The 15,034-nt window shown below is 35.2% G+C and overlaps 1 protein-coding gene across 1 annotated transcript in view; it reads left to right on the forward strand.

Annotated features, from left to right (window-relative positions):
* Positions 1 to 15,034, forward strand: part of GFPT2 (glutamine-fructose-6-phosphate transaminase 2) — a 54,470-nt gene that overhangs the window by 25,497 nt on the left and 13,939 nt on the right. Inside the window, exons 4-9 of the mRNA XM_007474173.3 lie at positions 429 to 554; positions 2,916 to 2,974; positions 5,042 to 5,176; positions 7,247 to 7,308; positions 12,838 to 12,917; positions 13,359 to 13,476. Of these exons, the coding sequence (XP_007474235.1) occupies positions 429 to 554; positions 2,916 to 2,974; positions 5,042 to 5,176; positions 7,247 to 7,308; positions 12,838 to 12,917; positions 13,359 to 13,476 (580 nt within the window). The remainder of the gene's footprint in view (positions 1 to 428; positions 555 to 2,915; positions 2,975 to 5,041; positions 5,177 to 7,246; positions 7,309 to 12,837; positions 12,918 to 13,358; positions 13,477 to 15,034) is intronic.

Here is a 15,034-nt window from a genome sequence, read left to right on the forward strand (position 1 = left end):
TTAAAGAGTGTTTTCTAACCTAATTGCAATTTTAAAACTTAAAAAAATTATGAGTAGAAAAAATATTTGAGTTAAAGTAAAAAGATCTTACTTTTAGTCTTAGTTCTATTACTTATTAGCCATGTGATCTTACTATCTGTGTGATCTCAAGCAAATCATTTATCCTTTTTGGGACTGAGTTTCCCCATCTGTAAAATGCAATGTTTGGATTAGTTGTCCTCTGGGCTACCTTTTAGCTATATAAACTAGGCAAGTCACAAAACCTTTCTCAGGTTCTATTTCCCCATATGTAAAATAAGGATAATACTTGGACCTGCCTATTCCACAGGGTGGTTGGGAGCAATAAATGATAATGTATATGACGGTATTGTATATACAGCACAGCGAAATGCAAATATAAGGGACTGCTATTATTCTTATTTATATAGAACAAGATGGAATGGACTTGAAGGTAGAATTTGAAACACACTTTGGCATTGCTCACACTCGCTGGGCCACTCATGGAGTCCCCAATGCTGTGAACAGTCATCCTCAGAGATCAGACAAAACTAATGGTATGTAATTTCAGTAAAAATCTGCAAGGTTTTACTGAACTGTTTTATGATTTGGAAAGGTTGGTAAAATTAGAACATTAAGTGGTTTCATTGACTTTCTTGTTCTGTATGTTATTCTTACACTTTTCACTTATTCTGATGTTGATTTTTGATGAGTAGTTATTTTATTGGGTGGGTGCTGCAGATGATAGAGTCCCAGGTTTAGAGTCAGGAACACTCATTGTCCTGAGTTCAAATTTGTCCTCAGACACTTACTAGCTGAGTGACCTGGGCAAGTCACTTAACAGTGAAACTGTGAGACCTAGAGAAGAAAATAACAAACTACTCTAGTGTCTTTGCCAAGAAAACTCCAAATGGGATCATAAAGAGTTGGACGTGACTTATCTTATTTAAAATTCCAGATTGAAAAAGTATGTCATGAATATAAACTATGTGGAGACCTAGTGAATAAATATCTAGTAAAATCATATGCATTATGCATGGGTTTAGGGGGAGAATCTTTTCATTCCTCAGGTTAAATTGAGAATTTTGAAAACAAAAATAAAACTTTTTTTTTTCTGTATTATCAACCTTACATGCTTCAAACGGTGAAGTAGTATGGTTAGAAATTAATTATGTCAATAAATCTGAATAGTTTGCTGTAAACAGACACAGAGGAAATCTTACCATTTTTGGTAAGACAATTTTGTATTAGTTAATTAATATAAGGAGGTACTTGTCAGAGATCAATGTACCTCTGTATCACTAAACAGAATCAATTAGTTCAAACTTAGAGTCAATCCACAGACTTTTGGTGTTCAAAGAGACCTCAGAGCCCATCTAGTCCAGTGCTAAACATGGATTGCCTCTACAATATACCCAACCAGTTTTCATTGAAGCTCTGCAATGAACAAGTCACCACTCCTTGGGAAGGAAGCCCATTCCGTCTTTCATTACCTTGGTTTTTAGAATATTTTTCCTTATGTCAAAGGTTGGTGCTAAGCCATGAAGCACTACGACTTTAGCATCTCTCTCTCTCTCTCCCTCCCTTCCTCTCTTTCTCTCCCTCCTTTCCTCTCTCCCTCTCTCTCTCTCTCTTTCTCTTTCTCTCTCTCTCTCTCTCACACACAGAAGCATATGTGTGTGTTATGCAAAAGAGGCATTTCTACACAATAAAGAAGCCAATTAAGTTTAGATGGGCTTGTACCAATCCACAAAGGAACTATTTTATGTCATTTGCTCCTAAATAGAATGACCTACAGCAAAGAAGTACAACCCTAGAAGAGCATGTGACCACTTTGCATCATTTAATAGGTATATGAATTTACAAAACTGTTTGGGTCCCATCTTTAACAGAGTATCACAGTATACCAGAGAAAGATGGAACACAAGGGGGCAGTGAAGCCTCAGAGATTCTGGTCAAGAGATGATTTTTCTGGAAGATTAGGACCTGACAGTGTCTTCCTGGATAGGAATTTGGGGGTAGACCTTTTCATTAAAGTAAATGGGAAGGTGAGTGGGAAGAATTCTGATTCTGAAGAAGATCTAAGTTCAAATCTTTACTCTAATCAGTACTATCTTTCTGAACCTCGGAAAGTCCTTGATACAGTATCTGGGAGAAGCTTAGTAGCATGGTTCAGGTGAGGTGTCTTCCCTGAGCTCTCGGGGTTTAGGCTGATTCCTTTTTTTCCCCTTTACCTTTCCTAAAAATGCTATCCCCCTAGGAGGCCCCTCATCTCAGAGGAGGCCTCATGATTGGAAGGTCTCTGAACTCCCCTTGGCTCAGGCTAGGCTGGAGAAATCCTACACCCTCTCCCCTCTCTCTTCTTAATTACTTCCCTCTATATTAATTAAATCACCATAAAATTCCTGACTGACTTGAGTATTTTTATTGGGATTTGAATTAATCCCTGGTGCCCAACTAAATTTATATTTCAGTCAAAAAACCCTAAATTTACCCCTTACATTTGTGCCATACTATGATCCAATTTTTCCTCAAGTTTTTATTAAATAAAAATTCCTTTATTTGATGAATTCTCAAACACTTTTATCCTCTCATTATATAACATGCTCTAAGTTCTTTATTCTGTTCTAGTGATCATTTTTCTGTTTTTTTTTATTCCAGTACCAGACAGTTTTTATGATTTGAAATATATACCTTTAACAAGTGTAGCTGAAAACTTAATTTATAGTTTCATAAATTAGATTTTCATTATATTAGAACAAATGAAATTTCCTTTTAGAATGTAATGTTTCTTCTAATCAGTTATTTTAAATGAGATAACTTATTTTCTTGGGGAAATGTTCTGAGAATTACTCAAATATTCTGTTATTTGTTATAGTACATTCATCATTACATTTTAAATTGTCTTTTTCTTTCAGAATTTGTTGTTATACATAATGGAATCATCACAAATTATAAAGACCTAAGGAAATTCCTGGTATGTAATTTTTAATATACTGAACATTCTTTCTCATCATAGGTTTAGAGATGGATCGGACTTAAATGAGTCAGATTCTCCTAGTTTACAAATTGTTTCTTTTGAAGAAAATTCTGAACTCTGGGAAAATGAAGGACTAGTAAGTAAAGGACTACTTAGTAAAATGAAGGAGTTACTATACTATCCTAAGATCAATATCAACCATTAGTTTAAAGTAATGCTTCCAAATCTGGAATTTTGTTTTTTTATTTCATTGAAAACTTGATTGCATTCTCAACAAATACAAATAAATATATAGATTTGAACTTTAAAGACACAAAATATGAATTATTTATAAGAATCGCCCTCTCCAAATGATTCCCATGCTTCTTTCTCCATTCCCAACTTCTCTGCTATTCTAGCCTTATATCCTCAACTCTACCAGAATGTCACATTTCCAAAACTGAGCTCATCATTTCCCCCCCAAAATCTGCTATTTCATTTCTCTGTTTCTTTTGATGTTATAACAGCTATCCCAGTTATCTAGACCTATAATATGAGTATCATCTTTGATTTTTCCCCTTCTCTCATTTTTTCATATTGTCATTTGCCACAGTCTGAATTCTACTTCTACAATATCTCTTACACCCATTTCTCACTGTTTTCTACTGTTTTAACCACCATAGTCCGAGCTCTTAACTAGACTTGAAGCTAGGGTATATGGAATAGTTAGAGAGGACAAGTACCTCTGATATAAGAGTTTTCCAAGGCATCTTCAGGGCTGTGAATCCATCTTTGGCATCCACTTTCACCCAACTCTCACTTGTGTCTCCAAGAAGCTGTAGCATGCCAGTATCCACATCCCAGTAAATCATTGCAGGAGGTGGGCTAAACCAGGTTGAATCTTTAAAGAGGTCACCCAGAGAGAAGAAAATGAGATGACTCCGGAAGGAAGAGGACCTTGAGGAATACACCCACAACTGAGATCAGATCTGGTTGATAATCTAGCAAAGCTTGATTTAAATGGTCAGATAGGTAGAAGGAGATCAAAGAGAAAGTAGAGTCAAAAAACCCCAAAAGGAGTCAGTGTCTAGGAGATGGTCAGCAGGGTCCAATGCTGCAGAGAGGTCTAGAAAGAAGAAGATAGAGGGAAAACCTAGATAAAGCATTAAGAGACCAAAAGATTGGTCATTATAGAAAAAGCCATTTGAGTTGTATGATGAAGTCAGAAGCCAGTTTACAAATCATTGAAAGGGGCTTTCCCGTTTTTTTTTTCCTTTTAAGAAAGTGGAGGAGAGGGCAGCTGGGTAGCTCAGTGGATTGAGAGCCAGGTCTAGAGACAGGAGGTCCTAGGTTCAAATCTGGCCTCAAACACTTCCCAGCTGTGTGACCCCACTGCCTAGCCCTCACCACTCGTCTGCCTTGAAACCAATACACAGTATTGATTCCAAGATGGAAGGTAAGGGTTTAAAAAAAAAGTAGAGGTAATGAAGACTGAGTATAGACAGCTTTTTCTAGGACTTAGATTGGGAAAAGGAAGAGAGAAAAGAGTTAGAAGTTTGAGGGCAAAAATGTGGTAGTAATCTCTGAGAGGTAGCACATAGTAGGAAAAGAACTGGATTTGCATTCAGAAGATCTAATTTCAAATCCCACCTCTGCAACTTATTTCATATGTGACCTTGAATCCATTTAACTTCTCTGAATCTGTTTTCTCATTTATAAACTGAGAGTGTTAAATAATATAAACTCACTTCCCTTTCTGGTTTTTTATTTTTTGTGTTTTTGTGTTTTGTTTTGTTTTTTTTTTTTGCTATGAATTTAGGCTTTGACTGGTCCTAAACTCAAAGCCTTTCCAGTTTTGTAGGTGCTTCAGAAACTTGTGGTCCTCTGGTGTGGGTTTCAAGTTCCTAAATTTATTTCTTTGCTAGATAATTACACCAGGCTTAAAGAATATATTTATTGTTACCTAAAATCATTCTAAACTAATGTAAAGCAAGATGGGGAGAAGGAAGTCCTGGCAAATCTATTATAATAATTGGGTTATAGAATGTATCAAAATAGTTCTAATGTTGCAATTAAATATTTCAGGAAACCAAAGGTTATGAGTTTGAGTCTGAAACTGATACAGAAACAATTGCAAAACTGATTAAATATGTGTATGATAACAGAGAAAGTGAAGATATCAGATTCTCAACCTTGGTAGAAAGAGTCATCCAGCAATTGGTAAGTCAAGATGCACCTTTATACCATCAGTCATGCAGATACAGGCCTTTCTATCCACAGAAAATACCTTAAAATACCTTCTGTATTATAGATGGTTGCTTATATAGGTGAGTAGCAAGGGAAGCCCTGGGAGAGCAAACTGAGAAGATCCTGAGAAGATACAGAGGCCTTCACTGTGACTGATGGAATTTCTTCTCCAATATGAAGTTTTAGCATACAGTTGTGTTTCCAAATTAATATTCTGACAAAAAAAATTACTTTGGTAAAAAAGAAATGAAAAAAGAAATGCTCCTTTGCTAAATTTGCCTAGGTTATATGACTTGTAAGAGCCTACTCTACATTGGTAAATTGGTTTAATTCAATATCAATAAAGGTGTTATTAATAAAAGAATTATAGAGTCATAATTGATCAATAATTAGTCAACCAACTTCTTTTATTTTATTAGAAATAACAATACTGGTAAATCCAATATAATCATGACATCAAACTTCAGTGTCTTCAGTCTTTTACCTAATGCAATAGCTAACTCCTTTGGAACACTGCTATCCTGAAATAAATTCTTCAATTTGATCCTGCTTCTTCATTTAACTAATTATTAAATCTCAAAATTGAAAGAAATCTTTCTTTTTAGAAATATAAGTAAAAAGTTAAAAATATGATCATCACAATAAGATTTTAATGACTTTGTTCACTTGAAATCTACCTCTTTGCTAACAACCGACATTGCTTAAATATTTCTTTCTCTCTTGGGTTTGGAAGAGGAAAGAGTATATCTACATTTTGGAATCCTTAAGTACGACTATCAGTTATGCCTTATAAATTTGAAATTTTGATGAAATTAAGCTTTTTTTAGTGAACAAAAAAGTAACCCTTAAAAAAGAAGCTAAGGAATGAGAGAGTAGGAATGCCAGCATAGCCAACAAATCAATATTGAGCACTTATTCTATTTTGGGCACTTTTATGTATAAGACACATAATTGGTTCTGGAACCTATAGTGAAGGCCAGAGTATCTGGAAAGCAGAGGCTTCATCTTTTTCTTGTCTTCCCCTAATCCAGACACAACCCAAAAAGTCAAGAGTCACTCACTTATTTTATAGATAAGAAAACTGAAGCCCAGTGAGAAAACACTCATGTAAGGTCATAGAATGGTAAAACTGAGAGAGAAGGGGCATTTTTTGAACACCCTAAACAGATCATGAGTCAAAATTGGTAGGTATCTCAGTACCTGCCCATTGAGGAAGACACTTTAATCTCAATGAATAGAACTCACTTGTAGTCAGATAAGGCTGACCCTGGTAATCTTCCAGAGTCTTCTAGCCAAATTATTTTTTTAAGGATCTCTAAACAAAGAAGGCTTAACTATTCTCATAGTCAATGAAGTGTAGTCATTTCTACACCAGAAATGTCGTAAACTGTTTCCAGGAAGGTTTTTGGTTTTGGTTTGTTTTGTTTTCCCATATTGTCACATTCAAACTGGGAATGCTTTTACATCTTAGCCTTTTGTCATCTCCTAGTTGTTTGATAAAGCCAACACATTAAGGGAAGTTCTAATCAGAAACAGGCTGTCCCAGAACTCATTTTTTCCTGTTTCTGGAAAGGATAGTTTAAGCTTGGGAACCTATCTGAGAACTACAATTTCCTATCACATCTACCTGTATGATTATGGTAAACAGGAATAGGATAGAATTGTAAACACTTGGAAACCTAAGTGGTCAACTTTTAAATAGCATGTAGAAATCTTTCATAAATATATATTGCTTAGTTTAGAATTGAGGTGTTTTCCTGTCCTTTGATACACTCTAGATATTATCACAAAACATTTCTTTTATGCTTATTTTCAGTATGACAGCATGGTAGGCACACTTCATTAATAATATTTGTTATTTATTAGATTTTATCCATCTCTTGATAAAGATTGCATCCGTGACTTCTAGGAAATATTGATGTATCTACATAAGTGAACTAGAGGCTAGTTACAAGATCTATTTCAGGCATATGCAGGTGATGCAATGTGACTCTTTTTAGCTATATGTGCATTTTCCTCCAGCTCTGTTATGTATAATTCCAGGAAGGAGCTTTTGCGTTGGTTTTCAAGAGCATCCATTATCCAGGAGAAGCTGTCACTACCAGGTTAGTTTGAAAAATGTGTTTCTATCTTACATTGTAAAAAACAATAGAAATTTGGGAACTTGATTGGATCATTTCAAAATTGCACGTTGTTTTAAACAACAGATCCAGTGTAGTCTTTTGTGCTTTTTTTTTTAAGGGGAAAATGTTTGAGAACTAACACATAAACTTGAGTAAAGGTGCTTTTATTCAGTATTTGAAAATGTATGCTTAAATTTGAATATGACCAACTTGAAAATGAAATTAAAGCTTTGGCTTTCTTCTTTCTTTCTCTAGCAAAAGGATATTGGGAAGGGGAAACCAATGATAATAACAGGGCTGATGTACTGGTTGAGATTTGTTTAGGTTTCATTGTTTAAAAAGTATTCAGCTCCTGTACATCTTACACAATCACATTTCTTTGATCTTCCTGCAAAATAGAAGAGGGGAGGGAATCACTCCTCTTCTTACCTTTATTGTGGCCAGAAAGAACCCTGTGGTTAAGGAAAATTGGTGCAAGAATCCTTTCTCTTTTTTTATCTGTGACTTTTGAGGGGTAAGCCTATGATAATGAAGAAAGAAAAATAGTTATTCATAATCACCTAGATACAGAAGAGTAGCTATTGTTCAGTCTGGCGTTGCAACCTCCTTGGTCCTGGGACAATGTTACTTCCTCCCTGACTCATAATAATTTTGTTTTGGTCTGGTATATATATATGTACACACACACACACACACACACACACACACACACACACACACACACACACACATCATTGGTATAAAGAACTCCCAGTGAGAAAAATCCCACTACAGATGCAGATTTGAAGCTATTCTGCACCTTCTGTTTTAGGAGATTGTGTGGGGACACTAAGAGTCTATGTGACCTTCTGAGAGTCACACACGGCTCTATCTACTATACCATATTTTCCCTCTAAAAATACTATCACCATATGTTTAGTAATGTGTTGAAGTTTTCAAAGCATGTTTACAAATAAGATCTTTTCTTCTAATCTATGAAAGAAGGTTTTTTGTGTTGCCTGGTGTTACCTAGCTAGAAGTGATAGAGACAGGACCAGAATCCAGATTTTCTGAAAGTGGAGAAAATGTTAATAATAAAGATTAAACTTAAAAATGTGTCTTGCAAACATTTTTGTAGATCTGATTACTAAACATTTGCTGGCACTCTACTAGTCACATCCTAACTATTAGATTATAAATTTCTTGAGGAATTTATTGTTTTGCATTTCATTTTTGTGAAACCCTTATGTGACATAGACTCCTACTATATTATCCATTTATGGGGTGCCTGAACTGCAGAGTATAGCCACTCACCCATCATCTGTCTAGGATAGGTTGTTCAATCCAATCTGCCCTCATACAAGCAGCTAATATAGTATCCCTGTTGGATTTCCAACTACACTTTGAATTTTCTCAGGGTCCTAGAGGTTAGTCTTTTGGTAGATATACTCCCAGTACTCAGCACTGTAACTTCTGGGCCCCTACTGGTATGCTTTCCAAATCACAATGATGACACCATTAAGTCTTAAACATAAAACATTAGCTTAACAGTAAGGCAAAATCAATAATAATCATAACATCATGGTTACTTGGTATAAAGCAAATGCATGAATCATAAATCACATATTTCCACATAAACCTGGTCTCCCACCAATGAATACAGTATCCATGCAAAAGAGTTGTCACAAATTTTACAGGAACCCAGCGAAGAGACATGAATGACAACAATTGATGAACTTGGTACAATTCAACAGCTCTGCACACAAGACCTCCTTGGTTCATGCATGAGTCATATGCACCACAAAAAGCCAACTCTGCTAACTATTCCCCTTATGGTCCTTTCCATTCTCCTGATGTACCTATCAAGTCTGCTCCTCTTCTACTATCAAGATGCTTAAAAAAATAATTACAACAAACTCACACTGTAAGTAGATAGTATTGGAGAGCAACAAGGTAGAATAAATTCTCTTCCAAGGATCTTGATCCTTTCTCCAGACAATTAATAACACACACCAGAGCAACTGAAATCCTACTGTCAGCTAACTGCCCTGGCTAGGATATTCTCATTCCATTCCTGCTGCTTTCAGAATACCTGTACTGCTGAGTTTTCCAAAACTTTCAGTGGAACAAATCAGAGCTTCCTTGTGCCTCTGACTCATTTTTCTTTATGAGTTAAAATACACAAAACTCACCTTTCATTTAGTTATGAAACAAACTGTGCTTACTTAATCATCCTAAATTGTCAAAACAGTAACATGATTTGTTACTTTATGTTTTAACTTCTCAAACTCTAAAAATAGTCACTTGCAAATGAGCTAAGGGACCACAGCACTTTGCAGTCTCAGTCATTTCTATGTCCTCAAACAAGTCCTTTTAAGTTCTCTAATAGATCTTTCTGTTTGAGTCTTCATATATAATTAAAAATTTTTTTAAGTTCTTTCTCTACCCCTATTTGCAACTTAAGTGTTTACAAGTAAGAAAGATATTTTACATCCTTCACAAATTGATTTAATTCTTTTATCTTTATGCATAAATACATATCTCCCCAGAGTTCATTTTCCTGTCCATTTATGCAGCAAATCTACTTGAAATGGGCACAACCTTACATTTTTATCCCCAGGATTTAACTTAGTGCCTTGTACAAAGGAATATGGACTGGACCTATGTTTTCTAGATATAGTAAACTCCCAAATGAGGTAACTTCTTTTAACAGTAAAGATTGGCTCCTTCTTTGCAGTTATAGTTTCCTAGAACATTCAATTAGTTGCCTACTGTCACAAAGCCAGTGTATGTCAGAGGTAGCCCTTGAATCCAGGTCTTCCTATCTTTAAGGCCAGTTTTCTATCCACTTTACTATACTGCCTCTTAACTAGTTATAGAGTAGAAACTTAATAAAATTTTGAATAATATTGTTAAATTTAATAACATTTGGAGGGAATACATTAAAGAATCAACACCAAATGCAAATATTGTTATCTTTACTATTTTATGGGATAGTGACTACAGAGAAGAACTGATAAGAGTCTGAGTTCACCATTTAATAATAATTAACAATCAATCAACATTTGTTAAGCATCTACTTATGATGTGCCAGGTATTATGCTAATCAGCAGAAATATAGAAAGAGGCACAAGACAGTCTTTGCCACCCAGGGGCTTAAATTCCAATGGAGTAGACAATATGCAAACAAATATATACAAAGAAAACTATATACAGACTAAATAAGAAATAATTAGCAGGGAAGACACTAGAATTACAAGGGGTTAGGGAAAGCTTCCTGTAAAAGATGAGAAACATAAAGGAAACTGGGGAAGTCTGTAGATAGAGTTAAGGAGAGAGAGCATTCCAGGCATGGGGGACAGCCAAAAAAAATTCTGGGAGTCAAGAGAAAAAGTGTCTTGTCTGGAATAGCCAAGAGGCCACTGCCACTGGATCAAAGAGTAGGTGGTAGAGGGGGCAGCTGGGTAGCTCAGTGGATTGAGAGCCAGTCCTAGAGACGGGAGGTCCTAGGTTCAAATCTGGCCTCAGCCACTTCCCAGCTGTGTGACCCTGGGCAAGTCACTTGACCCCCATTGCCTAGCCCTTACCACTCTTCTGCCTTGGAGCCAATACACAGTATTGACTCCAAGATGGAAGGTAAGGGTTTAAAAAAAAAAAAAGAGTAGGTGGTAGGGAATAAGGTATAAAGAAGATTGAAAAGATAGGAGGGGGATGGGTTATTAAAGGCTTTGAATGCTGAATGGAGAGTTTTATATTTGATTGTGGAGGACATAGGGAACCCCTAGAGTTGATTAAATAGGGGAATGACATGATCCAAACTGCACTTCAGAAAAATCATTCTGGTAGCAGAAATCTAGGACAAGTTGGAGGGGGAGAAATTTGAAGCAGGTGGTCCTACCAACAGTCTATTGCAATAGCCCAAATGTATGAAGGTAGGTATCTGTAGTGGGGTCAGAGGGGGGAAGGGGACATAGAAAAGAAGTTGCAAAGGTGAAATTGAGAGGTCCTAGCAACATATTGGATATGGTAGAGGAGGGAAAGAAGTAGGAGATAATGAGGAATCAAGAATAACAAAGGAACTGGAAGGTTGGTGTTCTCTATAGTAAAAGGAAAGGTAGGAAGGGGAAAGATTTATGGGGAAAGAGAATGAGTTCTGTTTTGGATATGTTTGATTTAAGATGTCTACTAGACATCCAGTTAGAGGTATCTAAAAGGCAGTTGGAATTACTGTCACCAAAGTCCTCTTAGAGCTTTGTTGGTTGATTTTAACAGATCAAAAGGAATATATGTGGGCTACATTCATGTGGCATCAAAACAGTGAATAGTTTATTCATGCAAGCTGCTTAGAAGCCTTCTAAACAAATATCTCACACAAAAGCTGCCTTGGAGTTCATACTACTAAAAGTAATTCTTGATAGACTTATAAATATTCTTCCTCTCTTCTACAAAGATAATTTTTTAAACCTCATATATTTGTTAGAGACAACTGAGATTTTACTCTGATAGATTTTTTAGCTAAGAATTATGTGGCTGTTATGAATCCTGAATTCACTATGAGTTACAAAATGAAATGTTCTTTTCTCATGTGTATTCTGAAACACAGAATTGGTCTAAAAGCCAAAACTAATAAATATGAGTGTGAGTTAGATTGTTGTATTAGGGCACCATAAAATTAAAAGGATATTGGGTTGAAACAAACATTTCTCCGGATCAATATCGCCTCTCAACCAGAAAAATTGCATTAGCAACAATAAACAAACTGAGTTGAAAAATGCCTTTCCTAAAAAGTTCTGAAAGAACTGAGGGAATATTTTTTTTTATATATTGAAATAAGTGGAAAGTAAACAAGGCCCAACTTGAGGGATGTGTATAAACTTATCAAACAAAACTACTAGTATTCTTGAGAATCTAAAGATTCTAGAGAATCTAAAAATGAATCTGACTTCTCTTATGAAACAAATTAGTGGGGGCAAGTAGGTGGTTTAGTGGATTGAGACTCAAGTCTAGAGACAAAAGGCCCTGGGTTCAACTGTGACCTCAGACACTTTCTAGTTGTCTTGGGCAAGTCACTTAACCCCCATTGCTTAGTCCTTACTGTTTTTTTGCCTTGGAACCAATACACACTATTAATTCTAAGATAGATGGTGAGGGGTTAAAAAAAAGAAGTTAATTTCTGGCATTCACTCTCTGCTTCAGAACAGTTATGTACTATTACTGAAATCATAGATTTGTAAAGCTCTTTGAGTTACCTTATTGGGGCTATGAAAATATCTACATACGGTCAAAGGGAAAAAAATCCATTGGCTTTAGTGCATTGGACTGCATGTTTTATATATGAAATGGCATTTTTATAGTATCTGAATTGGATAATGAATAGAAGATGTTATTTCAAGCACTGTTTATTGCAGAGCATCCTACTCTTAAAAGCAAAGTATTTTCCCAAAAATTCAAAACTTATTTTTTGTTGTCTCATTATAACTATTTGCAAAATACTTTTTGTGTAATGTTATTTATCCATTGTTACATTAACAGGAGAGGGAGCCCACTGCTCATTGGAGTTCGTAGTAAATATAAACTTTCCACCGAACAGATCCCCATATTATATAGGACATGTAAGTTACTTATAAAGCATGTGAAAGTTACAACTGTTGGCTAGCTTTTCAAGACTCAGTAGATAAACTTAATGCATGCCAGCTCTTTGGGGAATACAGAAGCTTCTATGTGTGGTAAGGATGAAAATGGAGAGAGATGGAATGTGTATGTGTCTAAAATTTCCTACTCTTATTAGGTGACCTGACAGACATGACCTAGTTTTTCTGAATCTCATTCTGTAGTAGTTTAAATATTTCTCTAGCAAATTTTGAGATTCACGAATAGATTCAGAATTTGACCAATACTGAAGAAATTAATGTTTCTCCCACAGTGTCAACCCCTTAAAATAAATGAATTCAAAGCTAAATTGGTACCCAAACTAAAGCAGATTATTTCAATTTGATATTTTAATACACTGAATCTTTAGACATATGAAATCAGTGAGATTATTTTATTTGCAGGCAATATTGAGAATGTGAAGAATATATGTAAAACCAGGATGAAGAGACTTGATAGCTCAACCTGTCTTCATGCTGTTGGGGATAAAGCAGTAGAGTTTTTCTTTGCCTCTGATGCAAGGTAGGGGGAGACTTTTGGCTTTACTTCTTAGGACTAGCAAAGATTTTCAAGTTTTCCTGACATCATGGCTATTTCAGGAAAAACTAAATCCTACCATGTCTTGTGTTTTGTTTTAACCCTCCCCGAGAAGATCTATGAGATCAGGGATCTTTGCCTAAACGTTACATCGCCCCCAGTATTTAATGAATGTTCATTATTGAATGTCTTCTGATTCTAGCTATACTCTCTGACTTACAAAATAAAGATCATTTTGTTATATGTGCTAATTGGTAGCTTTGTATTAACATGGTTCTTTCTCCAGAATTATATTATTATAAGTCTTAAAAGTAGTTTCTCATCAGTTTACTTTTCTTTTTCACCTGTGAATGAAGTTACTTTATTTGTGACCAATATATATAGTAGGTTTAGCAGAAATTTTATAGATGTAATTGAGTAGCTGCCATAATATTTGTACAATAGCTAGCTTACAGCTATTAGTTTATCACCTTTAAAAATTATAATTCCTAATTGGGAATTTAAGTAAATCCCATTTCACTTCCATTTTAAGGGGGAAAAAACCCCAAATGAAAGTTATTGTAGAAGTACCATTCCTTTCCCCCAGGGGAAAAAATGGCAACTGCATTACAAAAAAAGGACAGTTTTTTATCACTCTTTCCTTTTTCATTTCTTCTCTCCATATGTCTATTGTCATTTTTCTCTGTCTCTTCTTTCCTTCCTACTTCATTATTTCTACTATTATAGTAAGAAAGAAAAGTTTCTGGTATTGGATTATACCATACTAGCCTTTGATTGATGCTGTTCTCTTTATCTTCAATGGGCACTTGTTTAAAAATGGGGAGATGTAGGAAGATGGAGTTCAGTGCAAGAGTGCAAGTGGAAACTGTTTCATTCTCCAGGTCAATTAACTTCTCTATATGTTTACTTCACAGGAAGTTATAAAGAGGGTCCAGGTAGAGGACAGGATCTTTCTTGTCTTCATAGAGTACATATCAGCAGGATATGTACCCCAGAATTTTTTTTCATTTTTTAAAAGGTGAACATTTAGTGCAATTATGAAGGACATTGTTTTTATTGAGTATACTAAAGAAATGAAAGCTTAACCAAATTTAATTTTTTTAATTAAAAACTAAACTTATTTTTAAGAATACAGACTTTAGAAAGAGCTTTTTATAGAATTCTTTTTTCATGAAAATTTTAAATTAATATTTACTTCCTTTCCTTCCCACATTCCCCCTACCATATCCACTGGAAGAAAATGATAAAGAAAATTTTTCTAACAAATTTGCATAGTGAAGCAAAACACACTCCCACACTGGCCATGTCCAAAGATTTGTGTCTCATTCTGCATATTGAACCCACTGCTTCGATGCCAGGAGATAAGTAGAATTCTTCATCATCATTCTCATGGAATCATGGTTGATGATCACATTGATCAGAATTCTTAAGTCTTTCAAGGTTGTTGTGGTAGTATATAATGTTGTCATAACAAAAATTGTTCTTATGACCCTCCTCACTCTAGTCTTTATCAATTTAAATAATCTTCACATTTTTCTCAGAA

The sequence above is a fragment of the Monodelphis domestica genome, chromosome 1 (genome assembly GCF_027887165.1).
Source record: "Monodelphis domestica isolate mMonDom1 chromosome 1, mMonDom1.pri, whole genome shotgun sequence".
NCBI lineage: Eukaryota > Metazoa > Chordata > Mammalia > Didelphimorphia > Didelphidae > Monodelphis > Monodelphis domestica.